Source organism: Giraffa tippelskirchi, chromosome X (genome assembly GCF_054371585.1).
Source record: "Giraffa tippelskirchi isolate mGirTip1 chromosome X, T2T-mGirTip1v1.2.pri, whole genome shotgun sequence".
Lineage (NCBI taxonomy): Eukaryota > Metazoa > Chordata > Mammalia > Artiodactyla > Giraffidae > Giraffa > Giraffa tippelskirchi.
The window spans coordinates 74044320-74067656 of record NC_137289.1 but is presented as its reverse complement, the minus strand read 5'-3'; the positions used below and the strand labels follow the sequence as shown (position 1 = coordinate 74067656).

At 36.9% G+C, this 23337-nt stretch overlaps 1 protein-coding gene across 3 annotated transcripts in view; it reads left to right on the top strand.

Moving 5' to 3' along the window:
• Positions 1 to 3669, top strand: part of KLHL4 (kelch like family member 4) — a 152601-nt gene extending 148932 nt beyond the window's left edge. For all 3 annotated transcript variants that reach the window (XM_081563773.1, XM_081563772.1, XM_081563774.1), the window contains 2 exons: positions 846 to 1017; positions 2234 to 3669. In XM_081563773.1, coding sequence (XP_081419899.1) covers positions 846 to 1017; positions 2234 to 2293 — 232 coding nt within the window. In that variant the 3' untranslated portion in view covers positions 2294 to 3669. The remainder of the gene's footprint in view (positions 1 to 845; positions 1018 to 2233) is intronic.
• Positions 3670 to 23337: the final 19668 nt, after the last annotated feature.

Here is a 23337-nt window from a genome sequence, read left to right as displayed (position 1 = left end):
AGTTGTGTCCCATGAGCTTGATTGCCCCATGGCATGTGAAATCTTCGCAGACTCGGAGATCAAACCTGTGTCCCCTACACTGGCAGGTGGATTCTTAACCACTGGGGCCACGAGCGAAGTTCTGTCCTCTCCTTTTAGATTTTATTATTATGTATTGGGTTCAAATTTTAGGAAATAATTCCTGGAGAAGTTTTTAATTAATACAGATTACTGAGTGCTCTTTCATTTTGCTTACAAAATATGTTTGGGGATGAGGAATTAACTTCAAATTAAAATGGAAATAAAAACCCCAGGGTCCTGTGAAGATGAATAAGAACTTTCATAGAAGAAAGAATAAGAATAAGAAAAATAATAAGACTGTGGTCGCTGTAGCTACAAAGAGTATTAAAACCACGATAACCATAGTTTATATAACATAGTTTATATATTCTGATTTACTTAAAACGTGAGCTCTCATAAATAAGATCAGGGATCACATGTATAACTTTGATAAATAATAAGAGAAAAATGCGTTCCAACCATCATACTAAATGGCAAAAGGGGCATTTTTCACATAATATGCAGATGCCAATGTGTGAAATTTCCTCAGAAAATCTGAGAACTGATCAAAGAAATGCATGGCATTTTTTAAAGGAAATTCACATTCACTATGCTTTGAGTGACCTCTGGTGGCTGAAGAGAATTCTGTCATAGTCTTAATATTTATTACTGTGATTACATTTACTATTTATAAGATATTTTTTAATTTATTTTTATTAGATAAGTATATATTTTATTAGTATGTATTACTTTTAATTTTAGCACTGCATAACTTTCTTTTCAATTGTCTGCCTGAACTTCTTAAGGTATGATCCAAAAAATGATTCATGGTCAACTGTGACACCTCTGAGTGTTCCTCGAGATGCTGTTGCTGTATGTCCCCTTGGAGACAGACTCTATGTGGTTGGAGGATATGATGGACATACTTATTTGAACACTGTTGAATCGTATGATGCACAGAAAGATGAATGGAAAGAGGTACTCTCAATTTACGCATCCAAATTGATATATTTCAGGTTTTAATTTAAAAATTAAAATATATATTTGGAATTCATCCCATTCTCTTCCACTCTAGGGCTGAATCAAATTCTTTTAGTGAAATTTATAGCATGTGCTTTATTTAGCTATAGAGAATTATTAATTGAGCTGTTTGATCATTAGTAGTATCCATCAGCATTTATATAAAGTGGGGACAAGACATTTTCTAAGCTTGATGTGCTCATTCCTTTTATAGAAAAGTGAATCAGATTCAATAATTCAAGAGCTTTACTCTCTGACCAACTTTCTATGTATGTATTTTTACTTGAGAAGCAAGGAATAATACCTTTATCTACAAATGTCTGTCCCTTCCTATTGGCTGGTGCCCAGGAGAAAAATCTTTCAGTCTCCTCCTTATAGAGATTCTACAAATTGCAACAATCCTAACTACTGATTAGTCATTCAGGGGTTTGGTGCACAGTAAGAGACTGGAATTAAACCCTCTGAAGAGTTCTGGGTATCAACAGAAGAAATTCTAAGGGAAATATTAATATAAGAAAGGGCACAGATAGAACATGGGTTTCTATCTCTTTACTCCAACAATATGATTCATTATGACCCTCAGAAATACCCTCAAGTTCTGCCATGTAGTTAGCTCTTAAATTTACAATGGTTAGGACCAACTAGAAATGGAAGAAAATATTTAGCAAACAAAGATGGTGGTCAAATATGATAAAAAATGTTTTTCTAACCTTGTGTAAATTACTTTTCTGAAAATTATAGACAAGTAGTTAAGAGATGTAGATTCTATTCCAGGTATTTCACTGTTTCATTGTGTGACCTTGCAAAGGGTGAAAGAGAACAACTAGATAGACAGATTGTAACTACTGTATGCCTAATTATTTTCATTCATTTTCTTGCTTACCCCTAACAAAAACATTATTATTAGTTTTAATTTTTTAAGTGAGAAAATTACGAGAGGTGAAACCTAACCAATATCACCTGTTCTTCAAACAGAACCTGTTCTTCGAAGATCTACTTCATTTTAAAGACTATGCTGTCTCCACATTGGAATGTTATCTGGGCTGCATTTTCCATTATCTTTATACAAGGCTGGGCCAGGATAGCTAAGGATTTTTTCAACTCCAATATATTATGCCAAAGACAGAGTTCATTCAAATAGCATTTCTTTCTTTGTTTTTGTTTTCTGCATTAGGAAGTTCCTGTTAACATTGGAAGAGCTGGTGCATGTGTCGTGATGGTGAAGCTACCATAAACTATCTTTATCAAAGGGGAAGAAAACGAATAATTTCAAGAAATGGAGCAGGAAGAGAAGAGGAAGAAGAGACATGTCCTTTCCTTCAATTAGTAATCAAACATGAAAATTCTTGTGTCATTTTAATGTGTAGTTATAAATGCTCTCATTTGTGAAGCCAAAGTAAGTTTTTGAACATTAATTACATATAGGTATTTAGTGTATATGTTGTTGCAGTTAATATAAATGAAAAGCCAGTAGTCTAGGTTTAGCCATATTATTTTAAAATGTTAAAAATGCTTCAGGGAAATCGATAGTGACCAAAGTATTAAAGGTTATAAAAGTATGGGTAATTTTAAGTTAAGAGTCTGATAAGTTAAAAATATTTTGTATTTCTGAAAAAAATAAGCACCCTATCATTTGGAACATAACTAATATAAAAGAAAACATCTAAAGCTTAAATTATAACATTTGATTTTCAGTAAGACATCATCTTCATATTCAAACAGTATCCCAAATAGCTAAATAGTACCTCACATTTACGAAGAGGTAAAAAATAGGTTAAAAAAAAGCTCAGACATAATTTGTTATGCTGACCACAGTATGTTAAAATTTTCACAGACATTCTTCTTACAGTACCATCTTTCAAAGTACACATAAAGATTTGGTAATTCCTTAACATTGTCTTGTTAGATTTGTTATCAGTGAAATATTATTGTAATTTCATATACATAATCTATACAATATAGTGATGACTATCTATCATATTGATACAAACTGTGACCTTAGCTTTTGAGTGTCAGGGCCTCACTTATATAGACATTAATATTATCCTTAAACATTTTTGCAAACTCTTGTAACACCTGTCATTGTAAACAAGTTTTCAAAATAAAACAACTTTTAAACAGTAGTAAAAATGAGATGTTCTGCAATATTAACACATGGAAACACCAAAATGTTCAACATTAGTGGTTAATTCTATATCTTTTATGTACCAGTACATGCTTTTATGTTAACTTTGTATTCATCCAGTAAAGAATGTTAAGGATATATGTACTGAAAAAGTTTTTTAAATTAAAAAACAACAAAAAAGCCTAACTGGATAGTATTTTAGTTTTATTCTGACTTTCATGTTCAATTATAAAAAATATTTTAAAAAATGTTAAAAAAATCTTTATGACAGTAACTTTTCAAGTAAATTACGATTTTAGAATTTCTGCAATATGTTCTTTTAAATGGACTTTGTATTGTAGTATGTGAAACCAACAAATAAAATCCAGAGATGCCTATAAGATGTACTACCATTTAAGTTTTAAAAAAGAGCACCATAAATGTATGAAGATATTTCTGCTTTGACAAACTGAATTTAAATAAAATCTATTTCCTCTGGTTATAAAGAGTGTGGCTTTAAATTATGTCAAATGCAGCTTTAATTGGCTTTTTAATATTTAAAGTTCCAATCGCTAAAATATTTAAATATGAAAATAAAATTCTCCTGTTTTGTTTCTTATTCCTGCCATTCATTGCCTTTAATTCTAAATGAAGAGCTATAGACATCTTGAGTTCTAAGGGTAGAGATGGAAGCATAGAGATGCTATAAAAAACAAACAAACACACATATCACAGAGTTCTGTTGGATTTTTAAGTTCATACCTTATCTAAATCAATGCATAGGTAGAGTTACTTTTATCTGCAGAGCAAAGTTTGACCTGTCAAGTTAAATTGGAGTATGATCCAGTGGGAAAAAGAAAGATCAAAGGACATATCATAGCCAGTGGCCAATGTTCCACTTCTGGGACTATATTCAAAGGAAATAAAAACACTAACTTGAAAAGATATCTACATCCTCATGTTCAGAGTAGCATCAATTACAATGGCCAAGCTATGGAAACAACCTAAGTGTCCATTGATGGAAGAATGGATAAAGACACTGGGGTCTGTCTACCTACCTATCTATCTATAAAATGGAATATTATTTTGCCATAAAAATGAGGAAACCCTACCATTTCAATAACATGGATAAATCTAGAAAGCATTATGCCAAGTGAAATAAGTCAGAGAAAGACAAACATTACTTTATGATCTCACATGTGGAGTCTAAGAAAAAAGAGACAAAAAAGACAAACACATAGAAAAACATATCAGACATGTGGTTACTAAAGGCAGAGGGTGGATGAAAGAGGAATTGGAGGAAGGTGGTCAAGAGGTACAATTTTCCAATTAAGGTGTGCTTGTGTGTTAGTCGCTCAGTTGTGTCCGACTCTTTGTGACCCTGTGGAATGTAGCTTGCCAAGCTCCTCTATCCATGGAATTCTCCAAGTAAGAATACTGGAGTGGATACCCATTCCCTTCTTCAGGGGATCTTCCCAACCCAGAGATTGAACTCGCATCTCCTGCATTGCAGACAAATTCTTCATGAGCTACCAGGGAAGTCCCAGTTATAATATAAATAAGTACTAAGACTATAATGTACAATGTAATGATTATAGTTAACACTTTTTTATGTAATACATAGGAAGGTTTTTAAGAAGTTAAGTCCTGTGTTCTCACACAAGGAGAAATTTTTTCTTTTCCTTCTTTCTTTTCTCTTTATTATATCTATATGAAATGATGGGTGCTAGCTGAGCCTATTGCAATAATCATTTCACAGTATATATAAATTAAGCTATCATGCAGTATGCCTTAAACTTATACAGTGATGTATTCATTATGTGTCAATAAGACTAGAAAAAAATATTCTGCTTGGGCCACTATGGCTTAGTTGGGCTGCTAAAATCTGAGCAGATCTGAGCATTCAGAATGGAGAGCTGCAGAGGCTCAGAGTACTAAAGTGCAACTTCACCTGCTTCAGTCAAATCTAGTTGGGGAAGGGAGTCACAGGGGCAGCCTCTTGCTACCATGACATGATGGTAATGACCTATCAGTCTGGTTTAAGGTAACACAGATAAGAAAGGAAATTACTCATTTATAAACTCTTTCAAGAAGTGTAAGCGCTGATACATTTAGAAATTATTTATACTCATATTGGAAAGAAAATATTGATTTTTCTTTAATCACTATAACCTTGCTCTCAGGTTCCCACCACTCTGCAGCCCTCAGCCTATATCATGATGACTCTCCAGACAGCTACTTTCTCATTATTTCTACGGGGAATGCATGAACTTCTAAATATCTTCTATACTGCACAGGAGCTGAAGGAGACTCCAGGACACTAAACTCAGGTCCTCTCTCTGCCTAACCATGCGGTCCATCAACTTGATTCAGATTTGGTTGCTGGCACATTTTTATATGGAGGGAACACTGAAAAGAAGTCTCTCCTATAGTCCCAAATGGAGTAGAGAACTAAAACTCTAATTTCAGATTTTTTCTTAAGCTCTCTAACAAGTTCCTCACCCCAAGATCTCATTCTGAGAAAATAAAAAAAGACCATAAAACATACATTTCTTCAGCTGTCATCTTTGTCTTACCACAGGTACCTGAAGTAAGTAACCTGAAGAAGAGGGACAGACTTTTCAGTTACTTTTGCATTCCTGTTATAATCCTAATCTGCTCCCTTATACAGACACACACACACACACAAACACACACACACATACACACACTCAGTGCATACACAAACAATGAGAAAAATGAGCATACCTAGTAAAATACTGGAATCTCATACATGATGAATGCTAAAGGTAAAACACATTAATAGCCTTCAAAAATAATACTCCTGTGTCAGAAATATTTATTAAGGATCTACTGCATCTTAGACCCTAGTGATATACACATAAATTATGACTAAGTCTATGAAATCTCTACCAAATCCAGGTCCATATAATTTAGATTATATTCTAAGTAATGGAGAATCAGTATTTGATGGTCTCTCCTCTACAAAGGCAACTGAAATTTCCAAATTCACATATCATCTAAGGTCATGGAGATCCTCATACAAACAGCCTGATTCCACAAGCTAAAGTCAGTATCTATCTGAGTGGTTAAATAATCCTATCTGGATCATAATTAACTAGACCTTGCCAGAATACATACAGGTGCTGGCCCTTGGAGAACAACTAGTCTTATTGAAGAACAGGCCTGAAAAACGTAATCAGAAGATTTTGAGAAAGTGATGTAAGCAAAATGGTGGCATAGGAATATCTGCTACTTATTCCTTTCCCTCCTCCTCCCCAGCATCATGAATAATTAACCATGCATGAAAATACCTTCACAAAGCAAATATTTTAGGTGAGGGAATCACAGCACATAGGTGAACCACAGAAATAAGAAAGAACACATTGGTGAAGGTAAAAGAGATAGATTCATACTACCTCATTACACAGCTCCTAAGCTAAGGCAGCCCAGTGTGAAAAGAGACACCTTCCCCATGGGAGGAGAGTAAAATGAGTGCCCAAATTTACCACAAACCCCAGAGAGGACCCACCCCAGTACCAAGCCAATTCTCACAGCTATAGGTAGCTTGCTGCAGACTCCTGCAAACTCAGGCCCCCACTCATCTTGCTACCTGTTGACTTCAGTGGCCACAGGCAGCTCCAGCAGCCCCCAAAGCCATCCTTGACACCAGGCTCCCAGCAGGCTCCCATGAATTCAGAATTCCATCTCACTCTGGTGTCTATTGTCTCCAGTGGCTCCAAGTGGCATAAAGTTCCTGATGTTCCAGACCCATGTTTGCTCTGGTACCTGCCTACTCCAGCATCCTAAGCAGCTTTCATGGCAAGAATATCACACATTCAGGGTTCCAGCTCACCCTAGATCTTGCCAACTCCAGTGACCCAAGGAACATCTCATAGTTCCAAGTGGTTTCCACAGCAGGGCTTCCAGCAGCCTCCTAGGAACCAGACCCCCCATCATATCCATGCACTTGACAGGACTGGGGACTCCAAACTGTTCCTGTGCCTCCTGGTGGCTTCTGTAATTTCAGTCGTCCAGTGGGCTCTGAGGAACCCAGGCCCCAGTTCAACTTGGTACTCACCAGGTTTAATGGCAATGGGTTGCATTTTGGCACCAGGCACCAAATGGTCTCCCCATCTAACCCTGGCACTTAGCAGCTTCAGTGACCCCAGGTGGGTCCCACTGCACTGAGTGGCATCTGTGGTACCATGCTTTCAACAGGCCTCAAGCTCATCCTGACATCTATTGATTCCAGTGGCTGCAAGCAGCTCCCAAGGACTTAGGTGGCTTCCACAGTACCAGGCTTGCAGCAGATTTCCAAGAAGCCAAGTTCCCATCTCATATTGGTGCCTGCTAGAATGGCACCCCACTCCAGTACTCTTTTGCCTGGAAAATCCCATGGATGAAGGGGCCTGGTGGGCTACAGTCCACGGGGTCGCTAAGAGTCAGACACGACTGAGCGACTTCACTTTCACTTTTCCCTTTCATGCACTGGAGAAGGAAATGGCAACCCACTCCAGTATTCTTGCCTGGAGAATCCTAGGGACGGTGGAGCCTGGTGGGCTGCAGGCTATGGGGTCGCACAGAGTCGGACACGACTGAAGCGACTTAGCAGCAGCAGCAGAACAGCAGTCTATGCACTGGTCAGAGCAAACACCCTTATCCAAAAACACAAGAGAAGACTCTACACACGAACATCACCAGATGATCAACATTGGAATCAGATTTATTATATTCTTTGCAGCTAAAGATGGAGAAGCCCTATACAGTCAGCAAAAAGAAGACTGGGAGCTGACTGTGGCTCAGATCATGAACTCCTTATTGCCAAATTGAGACTTAAATTGAAGAAAGTAGGGAAAACCACTAGACCATTCAGGTATGACCTAAATCAAATCCCTAACGATTATACAGTGGAAGTGAGAAATAGATTTAAGGGAATAGAACTGACAGAGAGCCTGATGAACTATGGATGGAGATTCACGACATTGTACAGGAGACAGGGCTCAAGACCATCCCCAAGAAAAAGAAATGCAAAAAAGCAAAATGGTTCTCTGAGGAGGCCTTACAGATGGCTGTGAAAAGAACAGAAGCCAAAAGCAAAGGAGAAAAGGAATGATGTACCCATTTGAATGCAGAGTTCCAAAGAATAGCAAGGAGAGATAAGAAAGCCTTCCTCAGTGATCCATGCAAAGAAATAGAGAAAAAACAATAGAATGGGAAAGACTGCTGCTGCTAAGTCACTTTAGCCGTGTCCGACTCTGTGCGACTACATAGACGGCAGCCCACCAGGCTCCGCCGTCCCTGGGATTCTCCAGGTAAGAACACTGGAGTGAGTTGCCATTTCCTTCTCCAATGCATGAAAGTGAAAAGTGAAAAGTGAAAGTGAAGTTGCTCAGTCGTGTCCGACTCTTAGCGACCCCATGGACCACAGCCTACCAGGCACCTCCGTTCTTGGGATTTTCCAGGCAAGAGTACTGGAGTGGGTTGCCAGTGCCTTCTCCGTAGGAAAGACTAGAGATCTCTTAAAGAAATTTAGAGATACCAAGGGAACATTTCATGCAAAGGTGGGCTCACTAAATGACAGAAATAATATGGACCTGATAGAAGCAGAAGATATTAAGAAGAGATGGCAAGAATACACAGAAGAACTGTACAAACGATCTTCACAACCCAGTTAATCATGATGGTGTAATCACTGACCTAGAGCCAGACATCCTGGAATGTGAAGTCAAGTGGGCCATAGGAAACATCACTATGAACAATGCTAGTGGAGGTGATGGAATACCAGTTAAGTTATTTCAAATCCTAAAAGATGATGCTCTGAAAGTGCTGCACTCAATATGCCAGCAATTTTGGAAAATTCAGCAGTGGCCACAGGACTGGATAAGGTCAGTTTTCATTCCAATCCCAAAGAAAGGCAATGCCAAAGAATGCTCAAACTACCGCACAATTGGACTCATCTCACAGGCTAGTAAAATAATGCTCAAAATTCTCCAAGGCAAGCTTCAACAATACGTGAACTGTTAACTTCCAGATGTTCAAGCTGGTTTTAGAAAAGGCAGAGGAACCAGAGATCAAATTGCCAATATCTGCTAGATCATCGAAAAAGCAAGAGAGTTCCATAAAAGAAAAAAAAAAGAAAAAACAAACATCTGTTTCTGCTTTATTGACTATGCCAAAGCCTTTGACTGTGTGGATCACAATAAACTGTGGAAAATTCTGAAAGAGATGGGCATACCAGACCACCTGACCTGCATCCTGAAAAACTGATAGGTAGGTCAAGAAACAACAGTTAGAACTGAACATGAAACAACAGACTGGTTCCAAACAGGAAAAGGAGTATGTCAAGGCTGTATATTGTCACCCTGCTTATTTAACTTATATGCAGAGTACATCATGAGAAACGCTGGGATGGAGGACGCACAAGCTGGAATCAAGATTGCCGGGAGAAATGTCAATAACCTCAGATATGCAGATGACACCACCATTATGGTAGAAAATGAAGAAGAACTAAAGAGTCTCTTGATGAAAGTTAAAAAAGAGAGTGAAAAAGCTGGCTTAAAGCTCAACTTTCAGAAAACTAAGATCATGGCCTGCAGTTCCATCACTTCATGGCAAATAGATGGAGAAACAGTGGAAACAGTGGGAGATTTTATTTTGGGGGGCTCTAAAATCACTTCAAGTGGTGACCACAGCCATGAAATTATATGAAGCTTGCCCCTTGGAAGAAAAGTTATGACCAAACTAGACAGCAAGTTAAAAAGCAGAGACATTACTTTGCCAACAAATGTCCATCTAGTCAAAGCTATGGTTTCTCCATCAGTCAAGTATAGATGTGAGAGTTGGACTATAAAGAAAGCTGATCCTTGAAGAATTGATGCTTTTGAACCGTGATGTTGGAAAAGACTCTTGAGAATCCCTTGGACTGCAAGGAGATTGAATCAGTCCATCCTAAAGGAAATCAGTCCTGAATATTCATTGGATGGATTGATGTTGAAGCTGAAACCCTAATACTTTGGCCACCTGATGTGAAGAGCTGACTCATTTGAAAAGACCCTGATGCTGGGAAAGATTGAAGGCGGGAGGAGAAGGGGATGATAGAGAATGAGATGGTTGGATGGCATCGCCGATTCAATGGACATGAATTTGTCTAAACTCTAGGAGTTGGTGATGGACAGGGAGGCCTGGCATGCTGCAGTCCATGGGGTCGCAAAGAGTCAGACACGACAGATCGACTGAACTGAACTAAACTGACCTGTGTCCAGCAGTCCCAGACAGCATCTATTACTTCAGGCAGCTTTTTTGGCTCCAAGTTATTAGAAGGCCCTTTTGAATTTAGTTCTCTACCAGGAAACTGGCCAGTTCCCACGATCCCAGGTACTGGTGACCACAAGTGATTCTTTCTCTCCAGGCAGCTTCTTTGTCTCCAGGTTTCCAGTTGCTTCCATGAACCAAAGCCCTCAATGCAGTCTGGCACTTGCTGGCTCCCACAGACTTAAGCATCTCCAGTGACCCCAGGACCCCAACCCATCAAGGTGCCAGCTGACTCTGTTGGAACCAAATTCCTAACAAACTCTCATGAATACAGGCTCTCAGCCTACTCCAGCATCAGTTGGCTCCTATGGCATCAGGTAGCTCATGTAGCAACAGATTTCAATCGCACCCCAGCATATTCCAATAGTGGCTGGATGCTACTGCCCTGGGTGGGTCTTGTAGCCTCAGGTTCCCAATCATTGCCAGAGACACAGGCTTAAGAGAGAATCCAGCAGGGACCATTGCCAAACAAACTACCCTATCAGAGACTTTGATAACCCATTCCAGCACCATGGAATTCAAGGACTCCAGCAAGGAGGAGGAAACACTCCCAAATTCATTTTACAAGGCCAACATTATCCGGATACCAAATCCAGGTAAGAATACCACAAGACAAGAGAAATTCAGGCCAATATTACTATGAATATAAACACACACACACACACACTCAACCTTAAAGAAGAAGTAAATTCTGATACTTGCTACAACATGGATGAAACTTGAGTTATGCTAAGTGAAATAAACGGCTCACAAAAACACAAATGCTGTATGATTCCACTTATATGAAGTATTTAAAACAGCAGAATTCATAAAGACAGAAAGTAGATTCGTGGTTAGCAGGGATTTGGAGCCGGGGATAATAGGAAATTAATGTTTAATGGGCACAGAGTTTCAGTTTGGGATGATGAAAATGTTCTGGTAGGGGTGATGGCTATACAACAATGTAAATACAGTCAGTGCTGCTAAATTATTGTTATTTTTCAGTTGCTAAGGTCCTGTCCAACTTTTTGCAACCCCATGGACTGTAGCATGCCAGGCTCCTCTGTTCTCCACTATATCCGGGAATTTGCCAATTACACTTAATTTTTTAATGTTAATTTTATGTCATGCATATTTTACTACAATAAAAACAGAAAAATTAATGGATCATAGACCTAAATATAAGACCCTAATCTAAGAGGGTTGTGTAAGATATTATTAACCCTCTTAGATTAAAATTTAGGAGTTAATTTGCATGAACTCTGATAATGTTTTCTTAGAAATGGCACCAAACGCATGGTGGTAAAAGACAAAATAGATAAATTATACTTTATCAAAATTAAAAATATTGGTGTTTTAAAAGACACCATCAAAAAACTGAAAATATAACCCACTGAATGGGATAAACTTGATATCTGGTAAGTGGTTTGCACCCAGAAGTTTTTAAAGAAATAACTCATTAATGAAATGATATGTAATCCAATTTTAAAATGGGCAAAGGATTTTAATAGGTATTTCTCCAAAAAAGATATATGAATGTCCAATAAACACATGAAAACAAACTCAAAATCAGTAACTATCAGGAAAATACTAGTTGAAACCATAAAATAATAGTTTACAAAAGTTCTTTTTCTGATTTTTCATTGTTAGTGTATAGGAATGTAAGGGATTTATTTTGTGTATTAATTTATATCCTACAGCTTTGCTATATTCATTGATTAGCTCTAGAAATTTTCTGGTGGCATCTTTAGGGTTTTATATGTGGAGAATCATGTCACTGCAAACAGGGACAGTTTTATTTCTTCTTTTCCGTTCTGGATTCCTTTTATTTCTTTCCTTCTCTGATTGCTGTGGCTAGGACTTCCAAAACTAGGTTGAATAACAGTGATGTGAGTGGGATCCCTTGTCTTATTCCTGATTTTAGAGGAAATGCCTTCAGCTTTCCACCATTGAGGATAATATTTGCTGTGTATTGATCAGGTATGGCCTTTATTATGTTAAGGTGTATTCCTTATATGCCTACTTTCTGGAGGCCTTTTTATCGTAAATGGTGTTGAATTTTGTCAAAAGTTTTCTCTGCATCTATTGAGATGATCATATGTTTTATATCTTTCAATTTGTTAATATGGTATATCATATTGATTGATTTGCATATACTGAAGAATCTTTGCATCCCTGGGATAAAGCCCACTTTGTCATGATGTATGATCATTTTAATGCATTATTGGATTCTGTTTGCTAGAATTTTGTTGAGGATTTTCACATCTATGTTCATCAGTGATACTGGCTTGTAATTTTCTCTTTTTTGGGGCATCTTTGTCTGGTTTTGTTATCAGGGTGATGGTGGCCTCCTAGAGTGAGTTTGGGAGTTTTCCTTCCTCTGCAATTTTCTGGAAGAGTTTGAGTAGGATAGGTGTTAGTTCTTCTCTAAAGTTTTGGTAGAATTCACCTGTGAAGTCGTCTGGTCCAGGGCTTCTGTTTGTTGAAATATCTTTGATTACAGTTTTGATTTCCATGCTTGTGATTGGCCTGTTCATATTTTCTATTTCTACCTGGTTCAGTTTTGGAAGGTTATACTTTTTTAAGGATTTGCCCATTTCCACCAGGTTGTTTATTTTGTTGTTATATAGTTGCCCATAATAGTCACTTATGATTCTTTGTATTTCTGTGTTGTCTGTTATAACTTCTTTTTCATTTTTAATTTTATGGATTTGAGTCTTCTCCCTTTCTATGGCAAAAAAAATCACTATGTTGTAAAGCAATTATCTTCTAATTAACATAAATTAAAAAATAGTTTACACTCACTAGGATGGCTAAAATTTTAAAAGATAAGTGTAACAGGTTTGGCAAGTATTTTTGTAAAAAGTGAAAGAATCATATATTGCTGGTGAGAACATAAAATTATGCAGCCTCTTTGGAAAATAATTTGATGATTCTTCAAAATGTTAAACATAGAGTTATCTACCATATGCTCCAACAATGCCACTCCTAGGCACATATCTAATAGAAATCAAAACATCTATTCATGCAAAAATGTGTTCTTAGATGTTCATGGTAGCATTATTCATAATAGTTAAAAACGGGGTAAAATATACCCATCACTTGATGAATACACAAATGTGGTATATCCATAAAATGGTAAGTGAAGTAGTCAGTAGTGACCCACAGATTCAGTTTTGTTCAGTCACTCAATCGTGTCCAACTCTTTGCAATCCCGTGGATTGCAGCACGCCAGGCTACCCTTTCCATCACCAACACCTGAAGTTTGCTCAAACTCATGTCGTTCGAGTTGGTGATGCCACCCAACCATCTCATCCTCTGTTGTCCCCTTCTCCTCCCGCCTTCACTCTTTCCCAGCATCAGGGTCTTTTCCAATGAGTCAGTTTTACGCATCAGGTGGCCAAAGTATTGGAGTTTCAGCTTCAGCATCAGTCCTCCCATTGAATATTCAGGACTATTTTCCTTTAGGATAGACTGGTTGGATCTCCTTGCAGTCCAAGGACCTCTGAAGAGTCTTTTCCAACATCACAGTTCAAAAGCATCAATTCTTCAGTGCTCAGCTTTCTTTACAGTCCAATTCTCACATCCATACATGACTACTGGAAAAACCATAGCTTTGACTAGGTAGACCTTTATTGGCAAACTAATGTCTCTGCTTTTTAGTATGCTGTCTAGGTTGGTCATAGCTCTTCTTCCAAGAAGAAAGTGTCTTTTAATTTTCTGGCTGCAATCACCATCTGCAGTGATTTTGAAGCCCCCCAAAATAGTCTGCCATTGTTTCCACTGTTTCTCCATCTCTTTGCCATGAAGTGATGGGACCAGATGCCATGATCTTAGTTTTCTGAATGTTGAGTTTTAAGCCGACTTTTTCACTCTCCTCTTTCACTTTCATTAAGAGGCTCTTTAGTTCTTCTTCACTTTCTGCCATAAGGATGGTATCATCTGCATATCTGAGGTTATTGATATTTCTTTCGGCAATCTTGATTCCAGCTTGTGCTTCATCCAGCCCAGCATTTTGCATGATGTACTCTGCATATAAATTAAATAAAGAGGGTGACAATATATACCCTTGACGTACTCCTTTCCCGATTTGAAACTGGTCTCTTGTTCCATGTCCAGTTCTAATGGTTGCTTGTTGTCCTGAATACAGATTTCTCAGGAGACAGGTAAGATGGTCTGGTATGCCCATCTCTTTAAGAATTTTCCACAGTTTGTTGTGATCCACACAGTCAAAGGCTTTGGCGTAGTCAATAAAGCAGTAGATGTTTTTCTGGAACTCTCTTGCTTTTTTGATGATCCAGAGGATGTTGGCAATTTGATCTCTGGCTCCTCTGCCTTTTCTAAATCCAGCTTGAACATATGGAAGTTCATGGTTCATGCACCTGGCTTGGAGAATTTTGAGCATTACTCTGTTAGTGTGTGTGATGAGTGCAATCGTGCGGTGGTTTGAGCAACTACAAATTCTACAGCACGAAAATAGCCATAGGTGATATGTAAATGAATGTGAGTGGCTTTATTGCAATAATAATTTATTTATGGACACTGAAATTGTAATTTTTACTTATTACAAAAGAGTATTCTTTTGACTGTCTTTCAACTTCTTAAAAATGTATGCTATATTCTTATATCATGGGCTATACAAAAACAGAGTGGGCTATATTTGGTCTTCTACCTGTGAGCTGTAGTGTACGGATCCCAGCTCTAGATACTTGTATTTGTTCAAACCAAGGGCATAGTAGTTAACAGCTTGGGTTTCAAAGTTAGGCAGTCTATGTGCAAATGCTGGCTTAGAAATGTTTTTTTTTTTTTTTAACATTTCCAAACTTTTTTTTTTATCTTTAAAGTAGGAATAACAGTAAAGTAAATAACAGTAAAGACCTTTAAAAGTTATTGAGGATAATAAGAATTTATTCATAAAAAGTGTTTAGAAGAGTGCTGAACATATGGGAAGCAGCCAGTAAATTAAAAATATTATTGTATATTAAGTCCTATCCTGGATGTTTTCAACATATCTCATTTCAGCTTCAGAATAATCCTTGAATGTATGCATTATTATGCCTTTTTAAAGGATAAGGAGGCTGAAGCTCTGAGAAAAATATGATTTGCATAATATTACATAGCTAGTAAGCAGGAGGGCCTGTATCAGAGTCTGATTCAAATTTGCATCACTTCAGAGTGTCCCTGTGCTGATCTCTGTGGGTTCATTTGCATTATACTATTGATAAAGTCTAGAACTCTATTAACTTATTCATTTAATAGTGCCAAAATTTGTTTAAAGAATTGTTGATATTCACAATCAACATACTATTATGTGCATTTATAAGAAATATCTTGTGAAATTCAAGAAGACATGACAGTTAGTTTTTTTTCACATTTTTTAAATTTATCTTTACTGATAAAGCAAAGCAGTTTATTGGAAAAAGAGAGCAGAGAATAGCATCGTAAGGGAAGCCAAGAGAACTGCTCTGCTAGGTGGCTCATAGTCTCAGGGTTTATTTTGTTTTATTTTTATATTGGAGTACAGCTGATTAAAAAAGTAGTGTTAGTTTCAGATGAACAGTGAAATAATTCAGCCATACAAATACGTGTATCCATTCTTCCCCATACTCTCCTCTCACCCAAGCGGCCATATATCATTGAGCAGAGTTCCCTGTGCCATACAGTAGATCCTTGTTGCTTGTCCATTTGTAGAATTTTTTTTTTTTACTTCTGAAAAATTATTATTTTTTAATTGAAAAAATGTGTTTCTGCTGTACAGCAAAGTGAATCAGCTATATGTATACATATATACCCTCCCTCATATAAGTGGTATTTTTTAAAGCTGCTGAATTTGTAGCAGTTTGCTACTCAGCTATAGGAAAGTATTGAGAGTATGGTACCCAACTCTTAGCTCGTTTGTAGGTAGTAATCCCATAAGACAAGTTGCCTCGTTATGTAAGCATTCTGTAGCTACTTTATTACAGAGGACTCATCATGAAGTTATGTTTCTTAAAAATAGAAATTTTTTTGTTTGTTTTGTTTTCTTTTTTTAAATTAGTTCATTTTCTATATTTTAACTTTATAATATTGCATTTATTTTGCCATACATTGACATGAATCCACCATGGATGTACATGTTTTCCCCTTCCAGAACCCCCCTTCCACCTCCCTCCCCATCCGATCCCTCCGGGTCATCTCGGTGCACCAGCCCCGAGCACCTTGTATCATGCATCGAACCTGGACTGGCAATTCCTCTCACATACGATAATTTCCATGCTTCAATGCCATTCTCCCATATCCTCCTGCCCTCACCCTCTCCCATAGAGTCCATAATACTGTTCTATTTATCTGTGTTTCTTTTGATGTCTTGCATACAGTGTTATCTTTGCCGATTGACTAAATACCATATATATGTGTTAGAATACTGTATTGGTGTTTTTCTTTCTGGCTTACTTCACTCTGTATAATAGGCTCCAGTTTTATCCACTTCATTAGAACTGATTCGAATGTATTCATTTTAACCACTGAGTAATATTCCATTGTGCATACACACTGAGGAAACCAGAATTGAAAGAGACACGTGTACCCCAATGTTCATCACAGCATTGTTTATAATAGCCAGGACATGGAAGCAGCCTAGATGCCCATCAGCAGACAAATGGATAAGAAAGCTGTGGTACATATACACAATGGAATATTACACAGTCATTAAAAAGAATACATTTTGTAGAATATTTTTAAATTAAATAATTTATTATTTTTTAAATTTTTTGAATGCACTGGGTCTTTGTTTTGCTGCACTCGGGATTTCTCTAGTTGTGGAAAGTGGGGGGTACTATCTAGTTGCCATGTGTGGGTTTCTCATTGAGATGGCGTCTCTTGTTGCGGAGCACCAGCTCTAGGGCATGGACTCAGTAGTTGTAGCACATAGGGCTAGTTGCTCTGTGGCATGTGGAATCTTTCCAGACAAAGGTTTGAACCCATGTCACCTGCATAGGCAGGAGGATTCTTTACAGCTGGACCATCAGGTAAGTCCTTGGTATTCACTTTGAATATTGAAGTGTGTACATGTTGATCCCAAACTCCTTAACTATTCCTTGCCCCCCACCCTTCACTCCAGTAACCGTAAGTTCATTCCCTGTCCGTGAGTCTGTCTCTGTTTTGTAAATAAGTTGATATATCATTTCTTTTTTACATTCCACATATAAGGGGTATCATATGATATTTTTCTTTCTCTGTCTGACTTACTTCACTCAGTATGACAATCTCTAGGTCCATCTATGTTCCCACAAATGGCATACTTCCATTCTTTTTAATGGCTGAGTAATATTCCATTGTGTGTGTGTGTGTGTATGTATATATATATATACATACATACATATATATATATATGTATGTATACATACAACATCTTCTTTATCCTTTCTTCTATCGGTGGATTTTTAAGTTGTTTCCAAGTTTCCACTTAGGTTAAGGCTATTGTAAATAGTGCTACAATGAATATTGAAGTGCATGTATCCTTTCAGACCATGATTTGCTCTGGATATATGCCCAGGAGTGAGATTGTAGGGTCTATTCCTAGTTTTTTAAGGAACCTTCACACTGTTCTCCATAGTGGCTGTACCAATTTACATTCCCACCAACAGTATAGTGGATTCCCTTCTCTCCACACCCTCTCCAACATTTATTTTTTTGTGTATATTTTTTGATGATAGCCATTTTGACTGCTGTGAGGTGATATCCAATTGTAGTTTTTATTTGTATTTTTCTAATAGTTAGAGAGATGAAAGATTAGATGAGATGGTTGGATGGCATCACTGATGCAGTGGACATGAACTTGGGCAAATTCAGGGAGATGATGAGGAACAGGGAGGCCTGATGTCTTGCAGTCCATGGGGTCATGAAGGGTCAGACACAACTTGGCGACTGAACAACAACAATAATTAGCCACGTTGAGCACCTTTCCATGTGCTTCTCTCAGTCATATGTTTGTCTTCTTTGGAAAAATAGCTATTTAGGTCTTCTGCCTACGTTTTGATTGGGCTGTTTGTTTTGATTATATTAAGCCTCATGAGTTGTTCGCATAATGTGGAGACTGAATCCCTTACCAGTCACATCATTTGCAAATATTTTCTCCCGATCTGTGAGTTGTCTTTTCCTTTTGTTTATGATTTCCTTTACTGTGCAAATGCATTTGAGTTTAATTAAGTCCCATTTATTTATGACATTATTTCCATTACTATGTGAGATGGATTGAAAAGCTATTGTTGAAAGTTATGTCAGAGAGTGGGCTTCCCAGGTGACATGTTATTTTTGTTCAGTCACTAAGTTGTGTACAACTCTGCGACCCCAGGGACTGCAGCATACCAGGCTTCCCTGTCCTGGAGTTTGTTCAAACTCACGTCCATTGAGTCAGTGATGCCATCCAACCATCTCATCCTCTGTCCCACCCTTCTCCTCCTGACCTCAATCTTTTCCAGCATCAGGATCTTTTCCAAGGAGTCATCTCTTTGCATCAGGTGGCCAAAGTATTGGAGCTTCAGCTTCAGCACCAGTCTTTCCAATGAATATTCAGGATTGATTTCCTTTAGGATTGAATAGTTGGATCTCCTTGCTGTCCCATGGACTCTCATGAGTCTTCTCCAGTACCACAATTTGAAAGCATCAATTCTTCAATATTCAGCCTTTTTATGGTCCAAGTCTCTCATCTGTACATGACTACTGGAAAACCATAGCTTTGAATATATGGACCTTTGTTGGCAAAGGGATATCTCTGCTTTTTAACGTGCTGTCTATGTTTGTCAAAGCTTTTCTTCCAAGGAGCAAGTGTCTTTTTAAATAAAATCTGTCACTGCTTCCATTTGTTCCCCATCTATTTACCATGAAGTATTGTGTTAGTTTCAGTTGTACAGCAAAGTGAATCTGTTATACATATATGCATATCCACTCTTTTTTAGATTCTTTTCTCATATAGGTCATTACATAGTATTAAATAGAGTTCCCTATGCTGTACATCTGTTGATCATGTTCATACTTCTAAACAATATACATACAGAAAAAAACTTTCCTTTGGTTCATTAATTTTAAACTTATTGACTTCCTATTATAATATAGATTAGCTATCTTCTACCTCCTCCTCTCCCTTCCCAACTGCCCCTCTTCCACTGCTTCCAATATATATGTAAATCACTGCATCACCTAAATCATTAATCAGCACGTTCATATTTATTACTATGTAAATACTCACTGAATAGTCTAGTCTTATCATCATATATATAGATTGACATTTTTCATATCTTCAGGCTATTATTTGTCTAGTTTTTTTCTTTGCATAATTTTCCAGATGTGCTTAATTCTTTCTAGATGCACCATTTCATTACTTATTATAGCAGCTGCTTTGCTGAGTTTAATTTTCTTGGATACCTCCTTCCTGGGACCACGATCATTCTGTTCTAATCTGGACTGCTTTCTGCAGGTTTGCCATATGATCATTGTCGTTCTTAGTCACTAATTCATGTCCAACCCTCTTGCGATCCCATGGACTGTAGCCTGCCAGGCTCCTCTGCCCATGGAATTTCCCAGCAAGAATACTGAAGTGGGTGGCCATTTCCTTTTTCAGGGAATCTTCCCAACCCGGTGATCTGACCTGTGTCTCCTGCATTGCAGGTGGAGTCTTTACCACTGAGCCACCAGGGAAGACCCCATATAATAGCTACACAGAGACTAATCTTAACAACTCTCTTGAATAAAGCTCATTGATCCCTAAACCGAAGAATAACGTTTAGCTGGTACATAACTATATGGCAGAGTAACCAACCTCCCTCTTGATTGTTTGAGAATCCATTCTTAAAAGTCAATGTCATGAAATATTGGTTGTTAAATATTTTTTAACATTATCTTAAGGAACTCAGAGTCTTGTTATTTCTTACTGTATACCCTTATATGGTTTTTCCAGTAGTCATGTATGGATGTGAGAGTTGGACTGTGAAGAAAGCTGAGAGCCAAAGAATTGATGCTTTTGAACTGTGGTGTTGGAGAAGACTCTTGAGAGTCCCTTGGACTGCAAGGAGATCCAATCAGTCCATCCTAAAGATCAGTCCTGGGTATTCATTGAAAGGACTGAAACTCCTTCATTGGAAGCTGAAACTGCAATACTTTGGCAACCTCATGCAAAGAGTTGACTCATTGGAAAAGACCCTGATGCTGGGAAGGATTGGGGGCAGGAGGAGAAGGGGACAACAGAGGATGAGATGGCTGGATGGCATCACCGACTCGATGAACATGAGTTTGGGTAAACTCTGGGAGTTGGTGATGGACAAGGAGGCCTGGTGTGCTGCGATCCATGAGGTCTCAAATAGTCGGACACGAATGAGTGACTGAAGTGTACTGAACATTTATATTGTTGGCAAACATGTTCTTATAATAGATTTTCTAAGGACCTCCCTGTTTCCCACCCATGATCTATATTCTAAATGCTTTATCCATGTCTGAAATTTTCTCAGATTTTTTGGGAACGTATCAGCTCATTTTCTATCTTACAGCAACTTATTGTAACCTGTTGTACTTTGATGTCCTTTCATCATTGTCTTTTATGACTTGTACAGTTTTCATTTATTTAAATTTAACTTTAACTATTAAAATATTACTGTAATGCTAAAAGCTGTTAAAATATAAATGACAATGGCCTCAATTTAGAGGAAAAAATTTTGTAAAATTTTCCTGTAGATTCTTTCTTTAAATAGCTCTTTGCCTTTAAAATTGATTTTTCCATTATGGATTTAAATCAAAATTACTAAGGATAATCTTCTTGCACCAAGTTTTGTAGTCAACTTAAGTCCTCTGAACAAGAGGTTTTTTTTTTTTTAATTTTATTTTAAAGGGTAAATATTCAAATTTAATTTAATTTTATTTTTTTAATAAATTTATTTATTTTAGTTGGGGGCTAATTACTTTACAATATTGTAGCAGTTTTTGCCATACATTGACATGAATCAGCCATGGGTTTACATGTGTTCCCCTTCCTGAACAAGGGTTTTTAATTTAAACATAAAATACTTTAACAGAATAGAAAATAACAGAACAAATCTCAGGTTAAAACCGGATGCTGATTGTCTGGAAAACATTGTATCTATTATACAAAGAGGGGAAAATATTTCAGAAACATTACATCTCAATGCTTGGTATATTGCCCAGAAAAGCACAGCTTCAAGAAGACTTCTAAAGCTTCAGGAAGAGTAGACACCAGCTGAACTATCAGGGAAGCTCAGAGAAAGTAAATATAAAAATATCATCAGTGCAATACATAGAATATAATTCCAATTATTAAGTGATAAAGAAAGAGACACAGATAAATAGAACAGTATTATGGACTCTATGGGAGAGGGCGAGGGCAGGATGATATGGGAGAATGGCATTGAAGCATGTAAATTATTATATGTGAAACGAATCGCCAGTCCAGGTTCAATGCATGATACAGGGTGCTCGGGGCTGGTGCACCAGGATGACCAAGAGGGATGAGATGGGGAGGGAGGAGGAAGGTGGGAAAACATGTACACCTTTCCCCTTTTGTAAAATTTTCCTGTAGATTCTTTCTTTAAATAGCTCTTTGCCTTTAAAATTGATTTTTCCATTATGGATTTAAATCAAAATTACTAAGGATAATCTTCTTGCACCAAGTTTTGTAGTCAACTTAAGTCCTCTGAACAAGAGGTTTTTTTTTTTTTTAATTTTATTTTAAAGGGTAAATATTCAAATTTAATTTAATTTTATTTTTTTTAATAAATTTTTTTATTTTAGTTGGGGGCTAAATTTATTAAATTTATTTATTTAGTTTAGTTTATTTATTTAGTTTATTTCCACCTGTAAGGGGAAAACATGTACACCCATGGTGGATTCTTGTCAATGTATGGCAAAACAAATACAATATTGTAAAGTTAAAAAATAGAAAATAAACTAACTTAAAAAAAAAACTTTAAAATGAACTGGATTGCCACATTCAAGAGTGAAATATACAATATTACCATTATTATTATTATTATTATTTTGTTTGTTATGCATCTTTGAGTATCTATCTATGTGTGTGTTAAGTGTACTAAGAAAATAAGTGAAAAATGCACCTTAGCACTAAGGAACAAATGAGAAGAATACTATTCAATCAGTAAGTGGATATTTTTTCATTTCTAAATTATATTTTAATTGAAAAAAAAAAGATTCTTAGAGAAAAGAGTGACAAACTGAAAGTTGATGAAAGCAATGTTGTAAAGAAGGTGCCTAAGAATGTATTTTTAGAATATACAGTGTCCTTCCTTTTTTTATTATTAAAATGAAGTTGAGGTTTTAATGTCATTCTAATAGCAATCCTTCTTAAATATATGTTGTTTGATAAACAGCTTTGGGAATTCTCTTGAGACTATTATACTTGAAAATCAAAGAGGTTTTGATAAAAAATCAGGCTCTATTTGAGATGCAGGTGACAGCTTCAATGATATTAAAATGGATATTGAAGATCAGATGAAGAGAAATGTGAATATAGATTAAAAAAACAAACAAAAAAACTGTAGTCTTAAAATGTCCTAAGCTTCTGGAAGAAAATAATGTGGAAGCATTCAAAGATCCTAAAGAGAAAATGATCTAAGGCTATTTGGATTATTTCAAAGAAGGAAAAATTCTAACTCTGTGATTGATTTTGTGTTTTTTATTTTACTTAGAAATTCTCACCTGAGTATCTTGAGGGAAAAAGTGGTTTTGTGAATTTAATATCATTTTTTATTCTCTCATAGAAGGATCTTCAAGTCCTTTATAACATAATTTTATAAATCCAACAAAAACAGGGTGGACAATCATAAAAGTATAGAGCCAAAATGTTAAGATTTCTATAGACGATGTAAGTGTTGAACAAGTGG